General features: G+C 51.2%; 1 protein-coding gene across 1 annotated transcript; it reads left to right on the top strand.

The window, feature by feature from the left end:
- Positions 1 to 1,168: 1,168 nt before the first annotated feature.
- On the top strand, positions 1,169 to 20,141 carry ETS2 (ETS proto-oncogene 2, transcription factor). Its single transcript, XM_082729210.1, has 10 exons — positions 1,169 to 2,160; positions 6,198 to 6,269; positions 8,730 to 8,841; positions 10,388 to 10,507; positions 10,826 to 11,026; positions 12,517 to 12,600; positions 13,629 to 13,850; positions 14,656 to 14,919; positions 16,902 to 17,020; positions 17,875 to 20,141. The coding sequence occupies exons 2-10, from the start codon at positions 6,198 to 6,200 to the stop codon at positions 18,088 to 18,090; spliced, it is 1,410 nt and encodes a 469-aa protein (XP_082585336.1). The 5' UTR covers positions 1,169 to 2,160; the 3' UTR covers positions 18,091 to 20,141.
- Positions 20,142 to 20,454: the final 313 nt, after the last annotated feature.

Below are 20,454 nucleotides of genomic sequence, written 5' to 3'. Positions count from 1 at the left end.
GATTGTCTCCCCCCCTCCTCTTTTGATGTCTTTCTGGTCAGATATGTCAGAACACTGCCCAGTCTGAGCAGAACTCCCCTCCAAGCCCCCAGCCCACACCGGCCCCTCCAGGAGGGAAGATGGCTTCCCCCAAAAGCAGTGGACATCAAAGGACTCAGGGAGCCTCTGAGCTTGAACAGAACACCCAAGGTCATGACAGCTGGTGCTACGGCAAAAGAAGAGGCAGTCCCACTTAGGGTCGCTGAGCTTAAAAGGATGGCTGTAGGCATCAAGCTTCTCAGACACTATCAAGGGCTGAATGAGTTGCCTGGGGAAAAAGTCCCTCTATTAGTTATAGCAGCAGGCCCAGATGAGTCAGTATTTTCTGCTACAGTGAAAAAAAAAGTAGCATACTCTTCACGTCTCCATGGTAACTTACTATGGATCTGCATTCCATTTATGAAACTCCTTCTTGACCTATCTATGATTTCTGATCCAGGACTGAATATAAACTGAGAAGCCATCAGAATCAGATCAGTCTCCTAGAAACAGCAATACTCCACTGCACCTGGGCTATCTGAGCTGTGTGGACCCTGCCTCTGACTCATGCCTAGTAACACCTGAAGACCCTCAGGTGCTTGGAAACATTACAGTGCACTAGTATCTCAATTATCCGGGTAACTCCGGATTTAGGGTTGCCATGGAAACCGGCAGCCTTGGTAACGGAGAAGGGAGATGGCTCTTCTCCCTTCCCAGCACTGCAGTCCCTGAGATAGATGCGCCAACTTTCAGTCCCTTGGCCTTCCCCAAGCCGGATTGTTTTATTTTTTACCACCTTGAGGAATCTAAATTTTTCTCCAAGATATTAAGAAGCTGAGTAGGAAATGCACTTATTTCTACGCATGGACTCAATTGTAGCAATGGAAACCAGCAGTAGGGGTGATGGTTCTGACCGTGACTGGGACTCAGATAAACTTGAGTTTCAGCCGCGAATTTCCCATTCATACGTTTTATGACCCGGCAAGTTATTTACCCTAAGGTTCAGTTTCCCTTACACTTTTTAAGTGGGAACAGTCACGGTTTGGAGAACAATAAGCATTCGTTCGCCCGGAGCAGCCTCGCCAACGCTGGTGACCATGCAGGCACCGCCCAACTCTAGGGGGCGCCCCGCACACGGTGCCGGAGGCTTGGGGCTTCCCGGAGCGGGGCAGGCTCAGCGCCCCAGCCAAGCGCCCAGCTCGGACCTTTATCGTCTCAGCGCATTTCGTGATAGAACGATGAGAAATCGTAAGGCCAAAAGGGGGTTCAGAGATGGGGCCGCTGTGAGCCCTTCATTACCCAAGCCCCGCGGCCACTCACTCGGTGCCACCACCCCTCAGGACAAGGGTGGGGGAAACCGAGTCCTCCCAGGAGAGACTCCCCGCCTGACCTCCCCGGGCTCCCACCCGCTCGGGGCCCCGGGCCTGCAGCCCCCCGCGCGCCGCGGTCCCAGAACAGCAGGCGAGGGACGGAGCCAGGTGACAGCGGGCGCCGGAAGGAGCCGGCTCCGCCCCCGCTCCCCTCCCTCTACGCCTCACCCCTCCTCTCGGCCTCCCTCTCCGCCCCTCCTTCTCCTCGGCTCTCCTCCCTCCTGGCCCTCCTCCCTCTCCTCTGCTCGCTCCCTCCCGCTTCCTCCCTCCTCCACCCCTTCTCGGCTCTCTCCCTCCCCTCCTCTCCTCTCACCTCTCGCCGCCCCTCCTCCGCCCCCACTTCTCCTCCCTCCTCCCCTCCTCCACCCCTCCTCTCTCTTCTCCTCCCTCCTCCCCTCCTCCACCCCTCCTCTCTCTTCCCCTCCCATCTTCTCCCCTCCTCTCTTTCCCCTCCCCCTTTCCCCTCCTCCCCTCCCCTCTGTCGTCTTTTCTCCCTCCTCCCTCCTCCCTCCTCCCCCTGCTCTGAAGAGCGCGCCGCGAAGGGGACTGGCCGGTTACTTCCTCCGGTGGCGGCGCAGAGCGCGGCGCGGCCCCTCCTCGAGCTCCCGGAGCCGCCCGCCTGCGCCCGGCCAGTCCCGGCTCCCGGCCCCCCGCCCAGGTGCCCGCACCCGCGGCCCGGACCCCCGCCCCGCCGCCCTCGTCCTCGTCTGCGTCCGCCGCGCACCGCAGAGCCGGGCCCGGAGCCGCCGCCGGCCCTGCCCGAAGCGGCGCGGTAAGAGCGGGGCCCGGGGCGGGCGGCCGGGCGGGCCGGGGGTCCTCTCCCGGGGACCCAGACCGCGGGCGGGGGACGCGGGTAACCCAGAAGTCCGGATCGCGAAGCGCAGCCGGGGTCGCGGCGGGGCGGCGACTCTTCCCCGGCTTCGGGCTCGCTCCGGGTGCCGGGGCGGCTCGGGGGCGGCTCGGGGGCGGCTCGGGGAGGGGGGCGCGGGCCGGACGCCGGTGGGCCCGGCGGTGACGCGCCGAGCGGGCTGCGAACTTGGGCCGCGGCCGCGGCTAGCCGAGCGGCCGGGCGGGGCGCGCCCGCCTGTTTCACTTGCTTTTGTTTTTAAAAGAAAATGCGGTGCGGTGGGGGGCTTCTTCCAGAGGGCGCCCCGCGGGCTGATGCGCTGCGGCGTCGGCGCGCCCGGCAATGCCGGCGGCTTACCCGGGCGCTCCGGGCCCGGTGGGATCGCGGGCGCCCGGCGCCCACCACACCTGGAGGCTGCAGCTCCCCGCAAACGTGCCGCGTCCCGGCTCACCTGCTCGGCCACTCCGGGGCCCGGCCAGGGGCGGCGGAAGAGGGAGGCTCCAGGAGGGGAGACCCCCGCGGGCGCCCCGGGACTTCTGGATCGGGGCCCTCTGCGGCGCGCGGCGAGCGTGGGAGCCCGTGGGAAACGCGGTGTGGGTGCGCGCGGCTGCCTTTATTTTCGCGTTCTTAAAGGATTTCGAATTCATACTTACAGATGTGGGGTTTTGGGTTTTGTTTTGGATTTTATTTCTCTCTCTCTCTCTTGAGCACAGGAGACTTAAAATACTGGCCTGTATTCAGTTTCAGGGTAGCTTAAACTGGTAGTGCCGAGCTACTTATTTAGAAAGTAAAGAAGTGAGCCCTTTGGAGATAGAGGTAATTTATTTTAATTCACCAGTAAGAGGTTCTGTTCGTCCTGGACAATGGAAGCGCCCGTGCGCTATCTGCCTGTCCACAGCTCCACCAATCAGGGAGATAAATCTCCAAGTTAAGGTTTATTAAAATTCTGAGTAATATCACAGTACAGTAAGGGTTAGCACTGTGGGCCCTGCAGGGAAATATTCACTCATTTCTGGCGTTAGTCATTCCTCTCCCCAAACCGGTAACTTTTGAAAGAAAGAGCAAACCAACCTTGCAAAGTGGCAAATGGGTTTGTTCTTGGTTTTGTTTTTCTGATTTACCCAGATACTAACCTGTGCCCTGATCTCTCTGGTAAAGGACCAGTCCTTCCAGAAAGGGTACTTTTGTTAGGCTCTTTGTTTTAAAATTTCTCTCTTCTCAGCTCACACATTTCTGCCCGGTTTTCTTTTGTTTTGTCCAAAAGCAGCAATCAATAGGGCAACACCACCTTGCCCTAAATCTGAAATTGATTTGGGCAGAGGAACAAGCTTTGTGGAGTGAACTTCAATTTCCCTCGCTATGTGTCTGCCTGAAACCAGTGGAGGGACACTGATTCCACGTGGTTTTTACAAAAACAGATTAAAAGCTGGACAACAAAAGAATCGTAGTCTGTAGCTAGTAATTAGAGCTCTTTAGGTGGGAGTGGTAGACTGCTTTTTCTCCTGGTATTTGTACCCAAAAATCAGGCGGACTTTACCCATGGCTTTCCATACCAATTCTCTGTCCACCTCTGCGAGGCTGAGAACATGTATGCTAAAGTCGGCAAGTTGTCTGCAAACCAGACTTAGAAAAAGAGCTGGCCTAGTGGGCTCAGGAGGGATCACTGGTCACAGTTAAGGTGTCTTTTCATGTGGGTCTTCTGTGTGAGGTTTATTTATTTAATCAACAGGTAATAAGATTTAGTTCCCGAAGCTCAGGACCATGTCCCATGGGAAATAGTGGTGAGCTGGGACAGGGTCTAATAATATTTGCATGTGCTCTCCACTCCTTAGTGATGTTCTGGGAGAAGGCCCATGCCTCATCATCCCAGTTACCTTCTCACAGAGCAGCTCCGTCGGCTGGGACTGATCTGCCCTGTGCCCCCTTAGTCAGCCGTGTAGTAGCTGTGTGATCCTGGGCAAGGCACCAGAGGTCTCTGGGTCTCCCTTGCCTAGTAAGATGCAACATCACTGTAAAATGTTGACAACATCCATCTCTCAGAAATGCCAGGGAGACTCAGTGAAGGGGGAATGTGTAGTCGCCCAGCATGGGCTTAGCTATTGTCAGTAGGATCCTGTCCAGGGGCCATTGTTAGTGCATATCGACTCCTGAGTTCACGTGGATGGCATGACCCACTAAGTAGAGATTCCGAACCGATGTGGCCACTTTGGATCCAGAACAGACTCCTTCCTCTGCTCCCCTCTTGCCCCATAGGACAATTAATTTATTGTTTACTAATTTATTATTTATTGATTTAGTCCAGCCTTCACAGGTCACCATGATAATTGCTCGTACTCTGAGGGTTTCACCAGTGCCTCTTGCCTGCTCTGTGGCCTAGACCCCCCTCCCATGTTGCCTTTCTAGCCGCGCGCGTGTGTGTGTGTATGTGTGTGTGTGTGTGTGTAGTACTTGGGAGGTCTGGTTGAGCCATAATGTTGATCATAAAGAGAAGACAAAGTACAAACTCGAAGTAGTCACAGGGAAATGTCCTACTTGCCACCTCCATAAGCCCTATCAATTGCACAATATTTTAATTACTCAGAGTTCCTGGTTGTAACAGGTGGCAGCGCCCAGGGGAGATTATGGGGGAAGACAATTAGGGGGACCCTGTAAAGCTGCCTATAGACCTTTGGTTCCAAAGCTGGAAAGCCAGGATGGGGGGCAGTGAGGCGCGCCCCATGGGGTAAAGGTGACTGCATTCATGCTAGCCCAGCTTCTTCAAAAAGGAGTTTTAGTTTCAGTCGCTCTGTATTTTTATATGCCACTCTGGTGGCATTATCTTGGTACCTTTCTTACTTATTAATGTAGAACTCAACCGGCCCGTCCTGTGGTAGGGCTCCAGGTTCAGTTTTTGGTCTCCAGCGGTGCCCAGTTGCAAGCCACATAAAAACTAGAAGTTTCCTAACAGCCACATTCAATGTTGGGAATGTAAGTGGATTTAATTTCAGTATATCTCAACTAACTGGATGCATTTGGAATATTACATAAACGTGTAGTACATACAAAGTCCTGACTGAGCTACTTTACTTTTTTCTACCAAGGCTTTGAAATCTTGTGTATTTTACACGCGGAGCTCATCTCGACCCATCCTAGCCCTGTGCCAAGTGCTTGGTGGCCGCAAGTGGCTGGTTACTGCCGCGTGGGTCAGCGCAGGTCTGTCTTGCAGAAGCAAGTACAGGCTGCTCCGTTCATGACCAGCATTACTTGCCCCTGGAGGAATGAGCAGCCGAGCAACACACAGAGCAGACCTGTTTGGAGTTGGTGTAGTCCCCACGGGAGGGTCTGGGACAACACAGGGGGTTTGGCCTGAAGCAGTGGCTCTGGGAACCTGCTCTGTCCTTCGGGGAGTTCTTCCTTAGCAGGGAGGAGCTGGGCCCCAGGAAGCTCTTTCCAGCGTGCTGACCTGGATCTGGGTCCTGCAGGGCTTCCTGGGTTGAGCTGACTGCTTTCACCTCCCCCTGCCCCCAGCAGATGGGAGTGGCCTGTGCCTGCCTGGCACCCCTCTCTCCCTGAGGGTGTCCGGCACCCTGAGCTGACCATGGACATGGCAGTGAAAAGCAGCGCACCCTGCTCCCATCATGGGAAGATGAGGTCCTCCTGGCCTAGCTCCCCCAGCCAGGTTCCCTTGGGAGGCCCTGACCTGCCAACCAGAAAGTGACTTTATCTGTGTGCTTTATCTCTAAGTGGAATTCTGGAGAGAATCAGCGTTATTATTTAATTACTCAAATAGCCTACCCTTTGTGAAAAGGGCTTTTTATGTTAAGAACTGGCATTCAGGTTTGAATGACCTGTCTTGCTGTAGACCTTGACAGACTCCCCCAGAATTAGGGCTGATGAAGCCAGTAAAAACTCATTAGAAATGTGCGTGATTTGTTGCCCCCATAACTCTTTCTTTACGTCTTTTCGTTTTTCTTTTCTTCAAGATGAATGACTTTGGAATCAAGAACATGGACCAGGTAGCCCCTGTGTCTAACAGTTACAGAGGGACACTCAAGGTAAGTGAGCAAGTCTTCATTTAAAACCTCTTAGAAAACATTGGAGAACTGAATCTCTAGGAGAAAAAAAGACACATGTTGGGTTCTAGAAGACTGGTTCTTGCCCTAGCCTTTTAATTTATGGGCTGTGTGACTCCGGATTGTTTGCTTAAGCTCTCTGGGCCTCAGTTTTCTAGTCTATAAAATGGGTCTCCTGATGCTTGTTCTACTTGTCTTCCAAGATATGAAACCATTTAATTTGCAGATGGGGAGGCTTTTGTGGTTTATTTCTGAGATTCCTGGCAGGTGAAAAATCCTATGATTCTCAGTAGGACAGAGCTCTCGGAGAAGCTGTCTCCACTGCTATTCAGTTCCCCAGTGAGTTTCCCCGGGGCGATGGCTGGCTGTAGAAGAACTGGAAAGGAAAGAGCTGAGCGGTGGATGACCAGCCCCGCTGGGGGGCTTCTTTCTTTCAGAAGGGCCGGTGCCCGTGGGGCGGCCGGTGCCCATGGGCCTGCAGGTCCCTGTCCTCCCGGCTGTTGAGAGCAGCTTTGCCTGTTGGCGTAAACCAAAACACAGATGAACAATGAAGGAGCTTTTTCCAGTGCATAATAACCAAATTTCATGTGGCTGCTATCTCAGTTCCTGTGGGGAATGTTCTCGAGTAGCACAAACTGATCATTTCCCCTTTGCCTTCTCCAAACATGACAGCGAGATTGGATTGTTTTCTTAGCATGGTGTAGTAAGCACGTTTCAGGGCTATGATTTTTAGACTCACTTCGTCCAAGCCTGCGGAGTTATGTATCTCTGTCGTGTTGGATTTTCTGCTGTGAATCCTTAGCAGGTTATTTGTCTGGGAGAGCCCAAAGAGCCAAAAATGGGTACAGAGACTGTATGGTGAAGGTCACGTATGGTTGAAGGTCATGAAACTTCAACCCAGCCAGTTCTCTGGTTTGATTTGGTCAGTTGTTTTCAGTGTGGCAGAAACCATACGAGAAATTGCACTATGAAGTTTGTAACCATACCAGAAATATTCTTCTATAAGTTAAAAAGGCTTCAATGATGCCCATGTTATTTCTGGGTTTGGAGAAGAAACAGTTATTGCTGAAATTGAGGTGTTGAAATACACAGTGTGAATTTGTATTGTCTTTTGGCTTCCTGATTTTTAAAAAAAGAACTTACAGGAAGGAAAGGAGAGGCATTTCTTGGTCACCCGGGGAAAGGCTAGTGGGAATTTTAAAAACTGATGGGCTATTTCACCAAAATTAACCCTAAAGTAGTTCCTATGTCTAGGTACGGATTTCAAACGTGATTGGTTCTCCCCTTAGGGTTTTGGCAGTTGGACATTGTTGTCCTGGACTTTGGGGGGCTGGCCTCCAACATCATTGGGACATCATTGCCTTGAGTGTTTTCAGCAGAGTCCCAACTTCTGCCTGCCTTCTTACGTAATGCATCGTGCATTGTTCTGCATTTCTAAGAAGAAAGCACCCAAACCAATTTTATTTGTAAATGTGTTGCACATTTTTTAAATTGATGACTCAACAGATGGGTCATTGTGTTACACATAACATGGGCTTTCCAGTTTATGTTGGAAAAATATAGCCATCTTTTACGTTGTTCCTCAGCAAGTCAGGCAGTGATGAATCAAGACTCTTCTCTGTTACTTACACTAAAGGCTCTCTCTTTCATAAATGTTAGATGAATTATCAGAGATCAACACACAGTATCTTTTTCTGTGTCTCTGTCCTCTTCCTCCCCCTAAGCTATAGAGAGTTTAACTTGAAACCTCTTTTCCTTTGGAAATTTTTCCCCTCAGTGGATGATGTGGGGCAAGGGTCTTTTCAAAATCTCTACATTTATAAAATTAATCCTTTGTGAGGAATGTTTTCATACTTATTACTATTTTCTGAACCATTGGAATTGAGGAGGGGGAAAATCTAGTTTCAATTAAAGCGTTTCACAGTTGAACATAAAAATAAATGCTTCCACAAATAGTTTAGCTTCATGTTTGTTTTCCAAGTTTCATTCAGTCATCTGCCTTCGCTTTAACTGCAGTAACTGAGCTAACTAAAACTGTCCTGTGGAGCGTGTGACTCAGTTTCCCCTTGATGGGACAGAGGGGCCAGGTGTTTGGACCAGCAGGTCTCTCCAAGTCCCACCTAACACTGTTCTTCTAAAATCCCATCATTTTTAGGTTTGTTTACTTAGTTTACTCACTGAAATTAGTTAGGCCATTAAAAGGAAATTCCCAGTCCTCTTGACTCCGTGAGGTCGATGCAATGATCCAGAGTTAAACAGAATCCTTTCCATCACTTTGACAAGAAGTCTGGTTGGATCATTGACTGGTCATTTCCTTTTATGGCTTTATAATTGCCAGTTTCATCAGGGTGTATCGGGAAGATGACCATGGACCACGTTTCAAACAGGTAATTAAGTGAGTTTAAATATTAATTTCGGTCTCCTTTTCCATCTGTTTTGCAGCGCCAACCAGCTTTTGACACCTTCGATGGGTCCCTGTTTGCCGTTTTCCCCTCGCTCAGTGAAGAGCAAACTCTCCAAGAGGTGCCCACAGGCTTGGATTCCATTTCTCATGGTAATTTGTTACTCAGACTTGACCAATCATGCATGATTTCCCATAGTTGAGTTACTAAAAACGTGACCACTGGTAAGCGACAAAGGTTGGTTTCTTCAGTCTCGGGTTTGAAAAGTCAGATAGTGACTGTGGACCTGGGAAAAGACGGTTTTCCTTCTTCAATAGCATGAGGGTCCTGACGTCATGCACCGCCAGACACACTCCAGAGTGCAGGAGGGCCCTGAGATGTCCAGGGATGGGATGTTCTCATCCCTCTTGCAGACCCAGGCCCCTTGTCCCAGGGGCACCTGCAAAGCAGACCATGAAAGTGCCCTCCAGCTTCTCATTCTAGGGTCTCACCGTTAGGTTTGATCATCCCCTGCCCTGGAGTCTTGGGGCAGCAAAATTATACTTGCCGGTTTGCATTTACTTCTATAGTTCTTAATGTTGTTGTTTATCATTTTCTAAAGGGATAGCAGTCAGATAATGCCTATGCAATTACTGTGATAGGGTTATTAGTTGGAAACATTCCAGACATTACTTTGTCCTGTGAAGTAGGTGCTAGAAAATATAACCTAGAAAATTAATTAAAAAACAGAGGCTTGCATAAGCCTGCCATCCCGAGCCAGCCATTGATCATTCTTGAAACTACCGAGGGAATCCAGAGGAGATTTTCATTAAAAATTGCAGGTGCGCTGGCTTTACAGGTGCTAAGGAGTCCCTTTGCCTTCTGTTTACTTTAATGGAAGCAGTGCTACCCTGCACATTCGCCTCTCCTGAAACTTTTGATCAAAACCATTACTTTCCTTCAGTGTCCAAAAATTATAAAAGAGTTTTAGATAGAAATTTCAATGAAGGGTAATTGGTTTTTTAATCATGTTCTGCAAAAGAATTTGCAAAATAAAATAAAGCTTAAGTTCTATTTCAGTTTTTTTTTATAAGTGTTGTTATGAGATGTATAATACTTTCTCAACTTCTGCTGCCCCATCCCCCAATTTTTGTTGATATTTATACTCTTTTTTTTAAAGATTTTATTTATTTGCCAGAGAGAGAGAGAGAAAGCACAGGCAGGCAGAGTGGCAGCAGAGGCAGAGGAGAAGCAGGCTCCCTGCTGAGCAAGGAGCCCGATGTGGGACTCGATCCCAGGACGCTGGGATCATGACCTGAGCCGAAGGCAGAGGCTTAACCAACTGAGCCACCCAGGTGTCCCCCTAATATTTATACTCTTTTGAAGAGTGCCATCAACAGGGCGTCTGGGTGGCTCAGTGGGTTAGGCCTCTGCCTTCAGCTCAGGCCATGATCTCAGGGTCCTGGGATCAAGCCACGCATCATGCTCTCTGCTCAGCAGGGAACCTGCTTTCCCCCCTCTCTGCCTGCCTCTCTGCCTACTTGTGACCTCTCTCTCTGTCAAATAAATAAATAAAATCTTTAAAAAGGCATAAAAAAGAATGCCATCAAGGTTTGCAGTTGGAATTGTTCCTTCCTGAAAACTAAGATTTCTCCCCTAAATTCTCTCTCCAGTCTTGCCTGCTTAAAGTCCTCATGTCCCCCTGGGTTTTCTTTCTAGACTCTTCCAACTGTGAATTGCCTCTGTTAACTCCGTGCAGCAAGGCTGTCATGAGTCAGGCCTTAAAAGCTACCTTCAGTGGCTTCAAGAAGGAGCAGCGCCGCCTGGGCATCCCAAAGAGTAAGTGCTCTCCAGGCACTTCCCTGAGTCCGTGTTGTAGGAGAACAACAAATCTGACGGCAGTTGCCTGAGACGACTTTTTCTTCCATCTTTGCTTAGAGCATCTTACAGGGTGGCAAGGATGTGGTTCACCTGCGCTGGTTTGTAGTTGGACCCTGTTGACTGAACACTTAATCCAGCACTGTTGTCAGGGTCTTAGAATTCCCCGGGGTGTCTCGCTTCTTTAGCCAGTCTCTGGAACGCTTCTGGACTTTGTGAGTAGATCCCGGAGTAACTCCATTTTCTCCCTGTGTCCGTCTTTGCTTCCCTCCCCGGCAGACCCCTGGCTGTGGACCGAGCAGCAAGTGTGCCAGTGGCTTCTCTGGGCCACCAATGAGTTCAGCCTGGTCAACGTCAATTTCCAGAGGTTCGGCATGAATGGCCAGGTGTTGTGCAACCTGGGCAAGGAGCGCTTTCTGGAGCTGGCTCCTGATTTCGTGGGCGACATTCTCTGGGAGCATCTGGAGCAGATGATCAAAGGTACCCACCGAGGAACCGGGCGCCTCGCTGTTGGGGAGAGCCGTGGCAGGGAAGGGAGATGGGGGCATCTGTGCTCCGCAGTCGTACGGTCGGGGTTTCAGATTGTGTGGAGCAAGATCGCCTGAGAATACCACCTGAGTGAGTCAAATGTGTGGCAGCGATTATAGGTTTTTTAATCTGTGTGTGTCTGGCATCAAGGATAGCCACCAGGCAATAACCTTAGTGACTACCTTATTGACGGTGATCCGATGGCTTGCGTCAGGGGCGTACGTGTTGCCTCAGACTTGGGAGGCCAGCAAGTCCCTTGTTTTGTGGCTCACCTTATGGAACCCAAAGAAGAAAGTCAGCCTCAATGAAAGGGAGCCTTTATTCAGACAAACTCTGTGAATTTGACCATGAATTTTCCTAAGACCAAATGGAATCCAGGAGCAAGAATTTCTCTTCTGATTTTATGTATTTAAACACAGGCAGACATAATTGATGCATATTTATATACTGACATTACACAGACTGGCCATTGAACAAAAGAACTTTCATCTTATAGAAAGTTTTGGTTTAGACCTTAAGAGAGTGTTGACAGCAGTATTAAAAATATATCCAGTTAAAAAGGAGAGGAAAAGCTATAGTGAGGGGTTAGGTTAAAAATATGAGAAAACTAGTTCTTTGGTCGAGTTCAGAGCAATAGTCCTCGCTCACTTGGTTTCAAACACAGAGTTTCAACACTGTTTACAGACTCAGAATCTTTAAAAGACCTTGGGATTCAGCCACCCTCTCTTGGCTGTGGCTTCTGGGGGCCAAGGACAGTTATGTTTGGAGACCCCCAAATTCTCCCTGAATTTGAACAAGTCTGATTGGACAAGTTTCAGGTAAATCTGTTCGCTGGCAGGTTGGGCCTGTTTTACTGTCACTCAGGCTGTAAGTTTGAGGGTGTGGATTTGTGGGTATGCGTGGTTCAGTGTGTTTGTAGGAAGTAAGCACACACCAAGAATGCTAACCTTTTCAAGGTCCCGGTGCACCGTGGCACCTTCAGGGTCCCATAGCACTGCTGACCTCTCTGTGCCGAGCTCATCTCGCCCTGGAGAAACGTGGGGTTTGAAGCCACAAACCCTAACCTCAAGCGGGCAGGAGCTGGGTCCTCTTTACTAACCCACTGTATTCCCAGCCCCTGGGACACGTGGCACTTCATAAATATTTAACTGTCTGTTGTTGGCACGGGTGAATTAAAATCACAGTGTAGATATTTAAAATTATGCAGCAGAACATTTCACTTAGCCAGTGATGGCATTCACTCTGGAAAACTTACTCCGGATATTAGAAAGTGTGTTGTCATCGCTAGTTTTTGAAAAAGACCAAGTGACACCAAATCCCGTCAGCTTAAATATGAAACATAAATGCATTTAATTATCCTAAAATAATCATATAGCAGTAGTTTAGAAATAAATATTCTTTCTTGCATAGTTTTAACCTCGATTTGCAATCCTGTTTTCCAGAAAACCAAGAAAAGACAGAAGATCAGTATGAAGAAAATTCACACCTCAACTCAGTCCCTCATTGGATTAATAGCAATTCACTAGGTCAGTCCAATCAGTTCTGCCCTGAAGACCTTGGTGTTAATTTTTTCTATTAAATTGGGACTCCCAACCTCCCAAAATAAATCAATAAAATAAAAATAAATCTGCGCAAGTTCTCAGCCTGTGCTGTCCCATCGGGTGACCACACGTTGAGCCACTGAACACTTGAAACGTGGCTGGTCCACATGGAGACGTGTGGTAAGAATATAAGCTTAATGGAACAAAGAATGTAAAATGCCTCCTTAATCAATTTTAGATACTCATTACATGTTAAAATGATCATTGGTAATAGAGGGACAGGTAAAATATAAAAGTAATTTCACCTGTTTCTTTTAGTTTGCTTCTGTGGCTTCTAGAAGATGTGACATTGCCTACATGGCTGTGTTATACATTGGCCAGTGCGGTCCGAGGCAGTTCAGAGAGCCCAGCGTGGAAGGAATGAGCTGAGCAGCTGTGGGCCGAGCTAGCTTAATAAGTAGGGGTCCAGGCACAGGAGGCATGTAGAAAGCAAGTCTGAGTTTGCTCTGATCTTTGGAGTTTAAAGAAGTGTCCTGGAATTCGGGTCTTTCCTTCTGGTCAGTGACACTGATGAGTGTAGGTTACAGGGCAGGAGGGGGGACCCTAGCCAGCAGAGCGAGGGCATGTTCCTTACAAGTCACATGCTGGCTGGGAAATCACTTGGTCTTTCTGAGCCTTATTGCCCTCGGAAGCGGAAAGAGCCAGTGACCTGCGCCACTCCGAGAGTCGCATGAAAGCATTTGATAACCTAGGGCCGTAGAAGTGCTCACGTCGAGGTGTCGCATCATGGTCCAGAGGCAGCAGGCGTTTGGGCGAAGGGCTTATCGGCCGAGAGCGGGAACGGCTTGAGAAGAGGAGCTGGCGGGAAAGCGCCTGCCAAAGCCCGTGCGGTTTTGGAGAGGGTTAGAGCGTGCAGAACTGGGTGCATTTGATTTGGTTCAAGGGCACGGAGGGTCTCTGATGACCCCGTCGCTCCTGCCTCATAGCTCTGCCATCCGATTGTTCTATCCCAGGCTTCGGCATGGAGCAGGCAGCGTATGGTGTGCAGACCCAGAACTACCCCAAAGGTGGCCTCCTGGACGTGTGTCCATCCTCCTCGGCGTCCGGCATGCTCGGTTCCGAGCAGGAGTTTCAGATGCTCCCTAAGTCTCGACTCAGCACCGTCAGCGTCAACTACTGCCCCATCAGTCAGGACTTCCCGAGCGGCAACTTGAACCTGCTCACCGGCGGTTCCGGTAAGTCAGGCTCCTGAGAGCTCCGTCAGCCAGTGGGGTGGGTTGCTGCCAGGAGCCACAGTAGAACAGAGACAGGAGCTCCTTAAACAGTGTAGCCTGTGTTCAGCCGTTGGAGGAAGTCAGACGCTCCTCTGCGTCTTGAGCAGCTGTCCCGCACTGTGCCCGCAGGGGACGGATTTGCTCTCATGCGTGGACTCCTGCTGTGTTTTAGGCTGTGGGCTGGGCGCTGCGGGGACTGAGTGAATGAGACAGGGCCCCTGCTGTTGCAGCGGGATCCCCCCCACTGCGGTGGGATATTTTGGGAGAAGGTGCAGGAACGTGACATTCCCGCAGTCCACAGCTTCCCCGCACCAGGAGGAAACCACTGTCTTGAGTTTTGTCCTCATAGATCCTTTGTTCCTGTCCTTGAGCTTATAGAAACAGAATCCTTGCGTTACATTTTCTTTCGCATTGGTCTTTTGCTCCTCGTGTGTCTGAGACCCAGCCATGCTGTTGGATGGGGCACACGGTTGCTCTTTTTCATTGCTGTATAATACTCCATCCCGTGAGGACGTGCTCCCCTCCCCCCAACCATGTTCCTGTGGGTGGAGGATGTCATTGTATAGAGCATTTGTCGTAAGGAGTAAGAGCCTGGCGAGAAGTCCAGGACTCTGCACCAGCGGGCTGTAGGCGCAGTGGGGTTGCTGCAGGCCCCAGACCAGCCTGTTGGACCCATGCGCCCACCCCCCTGCCCCTCATCGCTCGGCAGCACTAGTCGATTCGCTGTCCTGGAGAGTCAGTGTTTGTGCCCGGCTGTCTTTGCCAGGGAAGCCCCGGGACCACGACTCCCCCGAGAACGGCGCGGACAGCTTCGAGAGCTCTGACTCCCTGCTGCAGTCCTGGAACAGCCAGTCATCGCTGCTTGACGTGCAGCGAGTGCCGTCCTTTGAGAGCTTCGAGGATGACTGCAGCCAGTCCCTGTGCCTCAATAAGCCGACCATGTCCTTCAAGGACTACATCCAGGAGAGGAGCGACCCAGTGGAGCAGGGCAAACCGGTTATACCCGCGGCAGTGCTGGCTGGCTTCACGGGTGAGTGCGTCACACCGGCCTTCCCTGGGCCCTCCCCAAGGCCCTGACCCAACGCCGTGTTCCTCCAGGCTGTTTCTGGTCCGAGCACATTGTAGCTACAGCCCACACTTGATGCGTGGCTGTCATCCTGAATCAGGCAGGCTGTAACCCTGAATCCTAAGAAGGCCGAGCTCGCACGAACCGTCGTGCACAGTGGCGTGGATGGGAGCCCACGGGCCGCCCTCTCCCTGGGATGTGCTCGGCCAGCCTGGAGAGGAGCAGGCCTGGGGGGCCCGGGCCCGTGGAGGCCTCAGCTCTGACTCACCCACTCCACGAATCCCAAAGAATGTAAACTGGCCCAGGGAGGGACAGCAGAGCCGGCCTCAAACATCACGGGGACTGTTTACCTTCCTTGCTTCTAAAATCCATCTTATTTTTAAGATTTGGGCGAGAGCTATTTTAGGCAGAGGACAAATATTAAAGCTGTTTTTAGAACCAAATATTTCCAGTACTTTAGCAAAAACACCAAGATTTTTTTTTCATTGCTTCATGGGTCTTTAAATGTGTTTTTTTTCCTATTTTGACCATATGGAGCCACTGGATTAAAAAATGCCTACTTAAAATATTCAGTACAGAAGCAGTCACTTTTTTCTTTTTTGTCATCCCGAACACCCACAGGAATGGGGCTGGTAAGAAAATAAACAGCCATGATGTGACTGTCTTTCTTTTTCTTTTTCCTTAAGGTTTTAAATTTATTTATTTATTTATTTATTTATTTATTGAGAAAGAGGAGTGCGGAAGCCTATGCAAGCACGAGGTGACAGGGAGAGAGAGAATCCAGGGCAGACTCCCCACTGAGCACGGGTCACGACACAGCTCGACCTCATGACCCTGAGCTCATGACTTGAGCCAAAATCAAAACTCAGACGCTCAACCGACTGAGCCATCCAGGCGCCCCTTGCTGTTTTTCATTTGAATATTGGTTACCATTTGTTGACTGTCGGTTCTGTGCGGTTAACTAGGCACATATAGTTGCTTGTCCTTGGAGCAGCCCAGCGGGGGTGGGCGTGACCCTGTTCGACCCGTGGGACAGTTGGCTCAGAGGCAGACAGGTCTCCATGGTCACATGGGAAACCTGGTTGTGCCTGGTTCCAGAACTCCCGTCCTTGGTGCTTTACAGCCTCATGGCTGATGGCCACTGGGTCTTGAGGAATGACTGTTCATGGGTGTGTGATCTCGGGCGGGGCACCTTGCCTCTGAGCTGTTCCTCATCTTTAAAATAGTTCCTCACAAGACGTCAGTTCTAAATATCAATCCAGAAAAGGCATATGAAAACCAAAGTGTACCTCACCAGATCCAGGGAGGCCGTGGAGGCAACCCCAGGTGACCGAGTGGCGTTGAGTAAACCAAGTCTTGGATGAGGCAATTTACCCGCCGCCGTTTGGCAGGAAAGCCGCGGCCTGGGATTCCATGAGACATGCCTCCTTCTGTGGTGAAATGCCGTTTCAGCCACCCCCACCCCGGTCCCACTGGGTGGTTCTAGAAAGGAACCCTGAAACTTATTACATAAGAAACAATTAAACAGGATGAGGAATTTTTTATTGTTTTAAGATTTCATTTTTAAATCCTCTCTACACCCAGCTTGGGGCTCCAACGCGCAGCCAGTCCCCTGCTCTACCCACTGAGCCAGCCAGGCACCCCCAGAATGAGGAGTTTTAAGGTGAAGAGTTGGTGGCCCCAGAGAGACCCGACTCAGCAACCAAGGGCGTGAAGTGCCCACTTTTTCAGGAGGGGGAGGGAGGAGGGGAGACCCCAGAATGTCTGTCTCGCCTGATGCCATTGGCAGGTCCGTCCTGTCACCACGCTTGGGAGATGTGCTTCCTGTTGGCTCCCTGCCCAGAGTAGGGGCTCCCGTTCCTCGGTCAGCCTGTTCCATTGGAAAGGCCCAAAGCCTTGCCATACTTCAAATCTATAAAAACATACAACTCGCCCCTTTCCCCCAGGAAGCGGACCTATTCAGCTGTGGCAGTTTCTCCTGGAATTGCTCTCGGACAAATCCTGCCAGCCATTCATCAGCTGGACCGGGGACGGCTGGGAGTTCAAGCTCGCCGACCCTGACGAGGTACAGCCAGCGCTTGGGAAGTCAGTCTCTGGGCTTTGAACCCTGATTTCATCCCTCGGGGCTCACAGATTCAGCTCTCGGGGCCCAAGGAAGGGCTCCCCGCTGCAGATGAGTTCTAGCATTCTCTGGGTATGTGTGTGGGCACAGGGCAGGCTTCTGCGAGTTGCTCTCTCATCTGATAAAAAGGCCCAGGTGCTAAGTGAGGTTGTCTCCTGACCATCTGAAAATGCCTCAGGAATGTGCCTTTTCCCACTGGTGGGGAGTGAGCCTCCCGGCAGCCCGGGCTGGTCCTCTGGCCACTGCCGCTCTGCCACGCTCAGCGCAGGCACTCGGAAACCCCGGAGGGGAAGGCCAAGGGCAGATGCCATACTCTCCCCTCCAGGACAATGTTAAAGTAGCCCGTGATCTCAGGCAGCCTTAGAGTGCAGGCTGTCGCCGCTGGCCCACTCCGATCCCCTGGGGAAGCAGAAGCCTTAGAGAATGCAGAATGTCACGTGGCTCAGAGCCCCAGCCAGCAGCTGTTGACTGTGGGGCTCGGAGGGGAGAGACACTACGTCCCGCCTGGTTGGGTACGCTTGCCCCCGGCATGGAGCCTTGCTGCACAAGCGCGGACAGGAGGGGACGGTGCTGTGGGCAGGGGACCCTCACTCTCCCACCTGCCCTGCTTCCGCCCTCAGAGAGGCAGCGAGGGCCTCCGTGCCGCTGCAGGTGCTGGGACACACCACACCCCTGGGCCCCTTCTGTAGTGCCCAGGTTCTCTGGGGGCAGCAGACATGAGACTCCTCGCCGGGGCAGGTCATTCATTTTCCTGAATTGGCAGATTTGAACTCTTTTCCCGCCTGTGCCCGCTGCAGGTGGCCCGCCGGTGGGGAAAGAGGAAAAACAAGCCCAAGATGAACTACGAGAAGCTGAGCCGGGGGCTGCGCTATTACTACGACAAGAACATCATCCACAAGACGTCGGGGAAGCGCTACGTGTACCGCTTCGTGTGCGACCTGCAGAACCTGCTGGGCTTCGCCCCCGAGGAGCTGCACGCCATCCTGGGCGTCCAGCCGGACACGGAGGACTGAGGCCCGCGGGGGGCTGCGAGTGCGGCCATCCGACCCACCGCTCCAGTGACCCTGACAGGCGGGATTGGACGCGTCCAGGAGAGTCCCCAAGAAGCAGTGGCCTTATTTCACTGGAAACCATGGCTTCTCACCCGAAGCAGCATGGTTTCTCACTTGTAAAGCCCACTGACGGGAGCGCGCTATGTATGATGCTGTGACCTCAGAGTGGCCAAGAAAGAAGTGCTGGGAAGCCGTCCTGGCTCCGAGCAGGCCATGTGACAGGGACGTGAAGGCCGTGGGATAGTCTCCAAGGAGCAAGCGTGTCTCGGGCACACGCATTTTGGCTTTTTTTTTTTTTTTTAATGTACTTTTGCCTTTGGCTGCCAAGAATCACAAAGGCAGAAGCGGTCTCTTTGGTTCAGCGAGGCGGAGGGTGTGGGGAGACAGCCGTGCCATTTCAGAAGTTAGTTTGTATATATGACTGTAATCTTAATAATTGTTGTCAAAGTCCTCTCAGAGTCCTATTTAACGAGAACTGTATATTGTAATTTAAAATACTTCCGTACGCGTATTGGAAAGATCGCAGACACCCGGTGTCTCTGCGGTTCCGAGGAGCACGCACCGCGCTCTGCAAGCCCAGGGTCTGCGCAGGCGGACGGAGGAGTTGTAAAGTGTGTATTATTTACATGTAACATGCCTACAGGTAGACATCGAAGAGGGTCAGTCCCTGTTCCTGTTTGGTTTTGCCTGGATGATCCTCTGGCAAGACTTTGTACATTTGGGAATTTTTATAAAACACTTAATGTTATTCTCCGGAGGCCCATCCCGCCTCTGCTTCTCCTTAATTGTAATGTAAAAGCTATAAAGCGGTATTTTTCTTGACAAATCGCATCTGTTTTCCATTTCTGTGCATGCCTTTAAATCTGTTCATACACAAGACCGATTTTATTTTTTAGTTCCACTGTGTTTCCCCAACAACTAACCTCCCCGACCAGCCGTCTCCTTCGCTCGCCTCACCTCCGCACCCCAGATTATCCTGTATGATTAAAATAAGAATGCTATTTTCGGAAATATGTGGCTCCTTTTCAGAGAGCAGGAGGAGTTTATGTAGCAGCTACTTTGACTGCAAGTAACTCCCTGGAAAAAATGTAATTTGTAAGAAAGCTTTATTTTTATCTGCACTCCATGGGGAGTTAAACATGTCGTCCAGAGCGGAAGCCAGCCCGGGGCAGGTGGGGGACAGAGAGGGGGGGATCTTCAGGAAGCCTCTTGGTCGTGAACAAAACACGACTTTTCCCTCAAGCTGTCGAGGCCCGGGCTATCTGGACACTTGGCCGCTCCTTGCTGCTCAGTGCCCAAGCTCTGTGTTCCTGTTTCCGTGGAGGCAGAATGTCCAGAGGCGAAGAGAGGACAAGCGAGGCGGGCAAGAGAATCCGTTGGAAGATACGATGTGAAAAACATTTTGCTCACCGTGGAGACTGTAGTGGTTGTTTCAAAGGACCTCTGGGGTGGGCCTGCATCCGGGGTGCTTGGAACAGATTAAGCCAACGTGGTTTCAGGGCCGTACGGGCTTCCCTCGCAGTGCAGGGCCGTGCAGGGAGCACTGGGAGCTGTGGCTGACGTCCCCAGGGAAGAGTCCGTCCCCGCGATGAGGCTGCGGGACCGGGTGGTGGGGCCGGCTGGGCAGCCCAGCGCTGGGGCGGGAGGACTCAGTCCCAGCACCTACAAGAGACCAGGTCCAGTGTCCAAGCACAGGACGTTTTTCTCAAGCAGGACATGTTTATCACTGAGACATCTGTTTATAACATCCCCAGACATGTGACTGGGACCATCTGGCTGCCAAAGGGAATCTTAGTCTTCGGCTCGTTTTATGTGGGGTTGAACCAAGCGAAATTGCCAATATTTGACTTTTTTTATCTACAAAGTTGGCAGTTTCATGTGATTCAGCCTAATAGTTACAGAAACTAAAGCCCATGGTAACCCTTTGGTGTGGTAATGCACAGACCTAAGGATGAAGATTTTGTAATCTCGCCTTTCCTTTCTCAAATAATAAAGTATTTTGTTTATATAAACGCCTCCTTGTAAGAGTCCCTTTGTCCCACCCCAGCAGGGAGGGAGGAGGGTCGGCGGAGTGAGGATAGTGAACCCCGACCCATGGTGCCCCGGCAGTTTCCAGTCTGCTGAGACTTCCATCTCCATTTAACTGGTTTTACACATGGGGTCACCCAGCAAACCATGACCACGCTGCAACCCAGCTGTAAGCTCTTCCTGAAGGAACCCCCCCAAAAAAGTGTTCCCTTACGTCAAAAAATGCTTTTAAGAGGGGATTAGAATAGAAAGATGCGGTTGTCTTGTTTTGGCCAAGGAATTGGCAAAGGTAACAGA

This window comes from Mustela nivalis (genome assembly GCF_964662115.1).
Source record: "Mustela nivalis genome assembly, chromosome: 1".
Lineage (NCBI taxonomy): Eukaryota > Metazoa > Chordata > Mammalia > Carnivora > Mustelidae > Mustela > Mustela nivalis.
The sequence above is the reverse complement of the archived record's forward strand: the minus strand, read 5'-3'. Positions and strand labels throughout refer to the sequence as shown.

Coding starts and splice junctions, on each gene's coding strand:
- ETS2 (XM_082729210.1), top strand. CDS start 6,198: ATGAATGACTTTGGAATCAAGAACATGGACCAGGTAGCCCCTGTGTCT. Junction 13,851..14,655: donor CCTGCTCACCGGCGGTTCCG/GTAAGTCAGGCT, acceptor TGTCTTTGCCAG/GGAAGCCCCGGGACCACGAC. Junction 14,920..16,901: donor AGTGCTGGCTGGCTTCACGG/GTGAGTGCGTCA, acceptor CCTTTCCCCCAG/GAAGCGGACCTATTCAGCTG.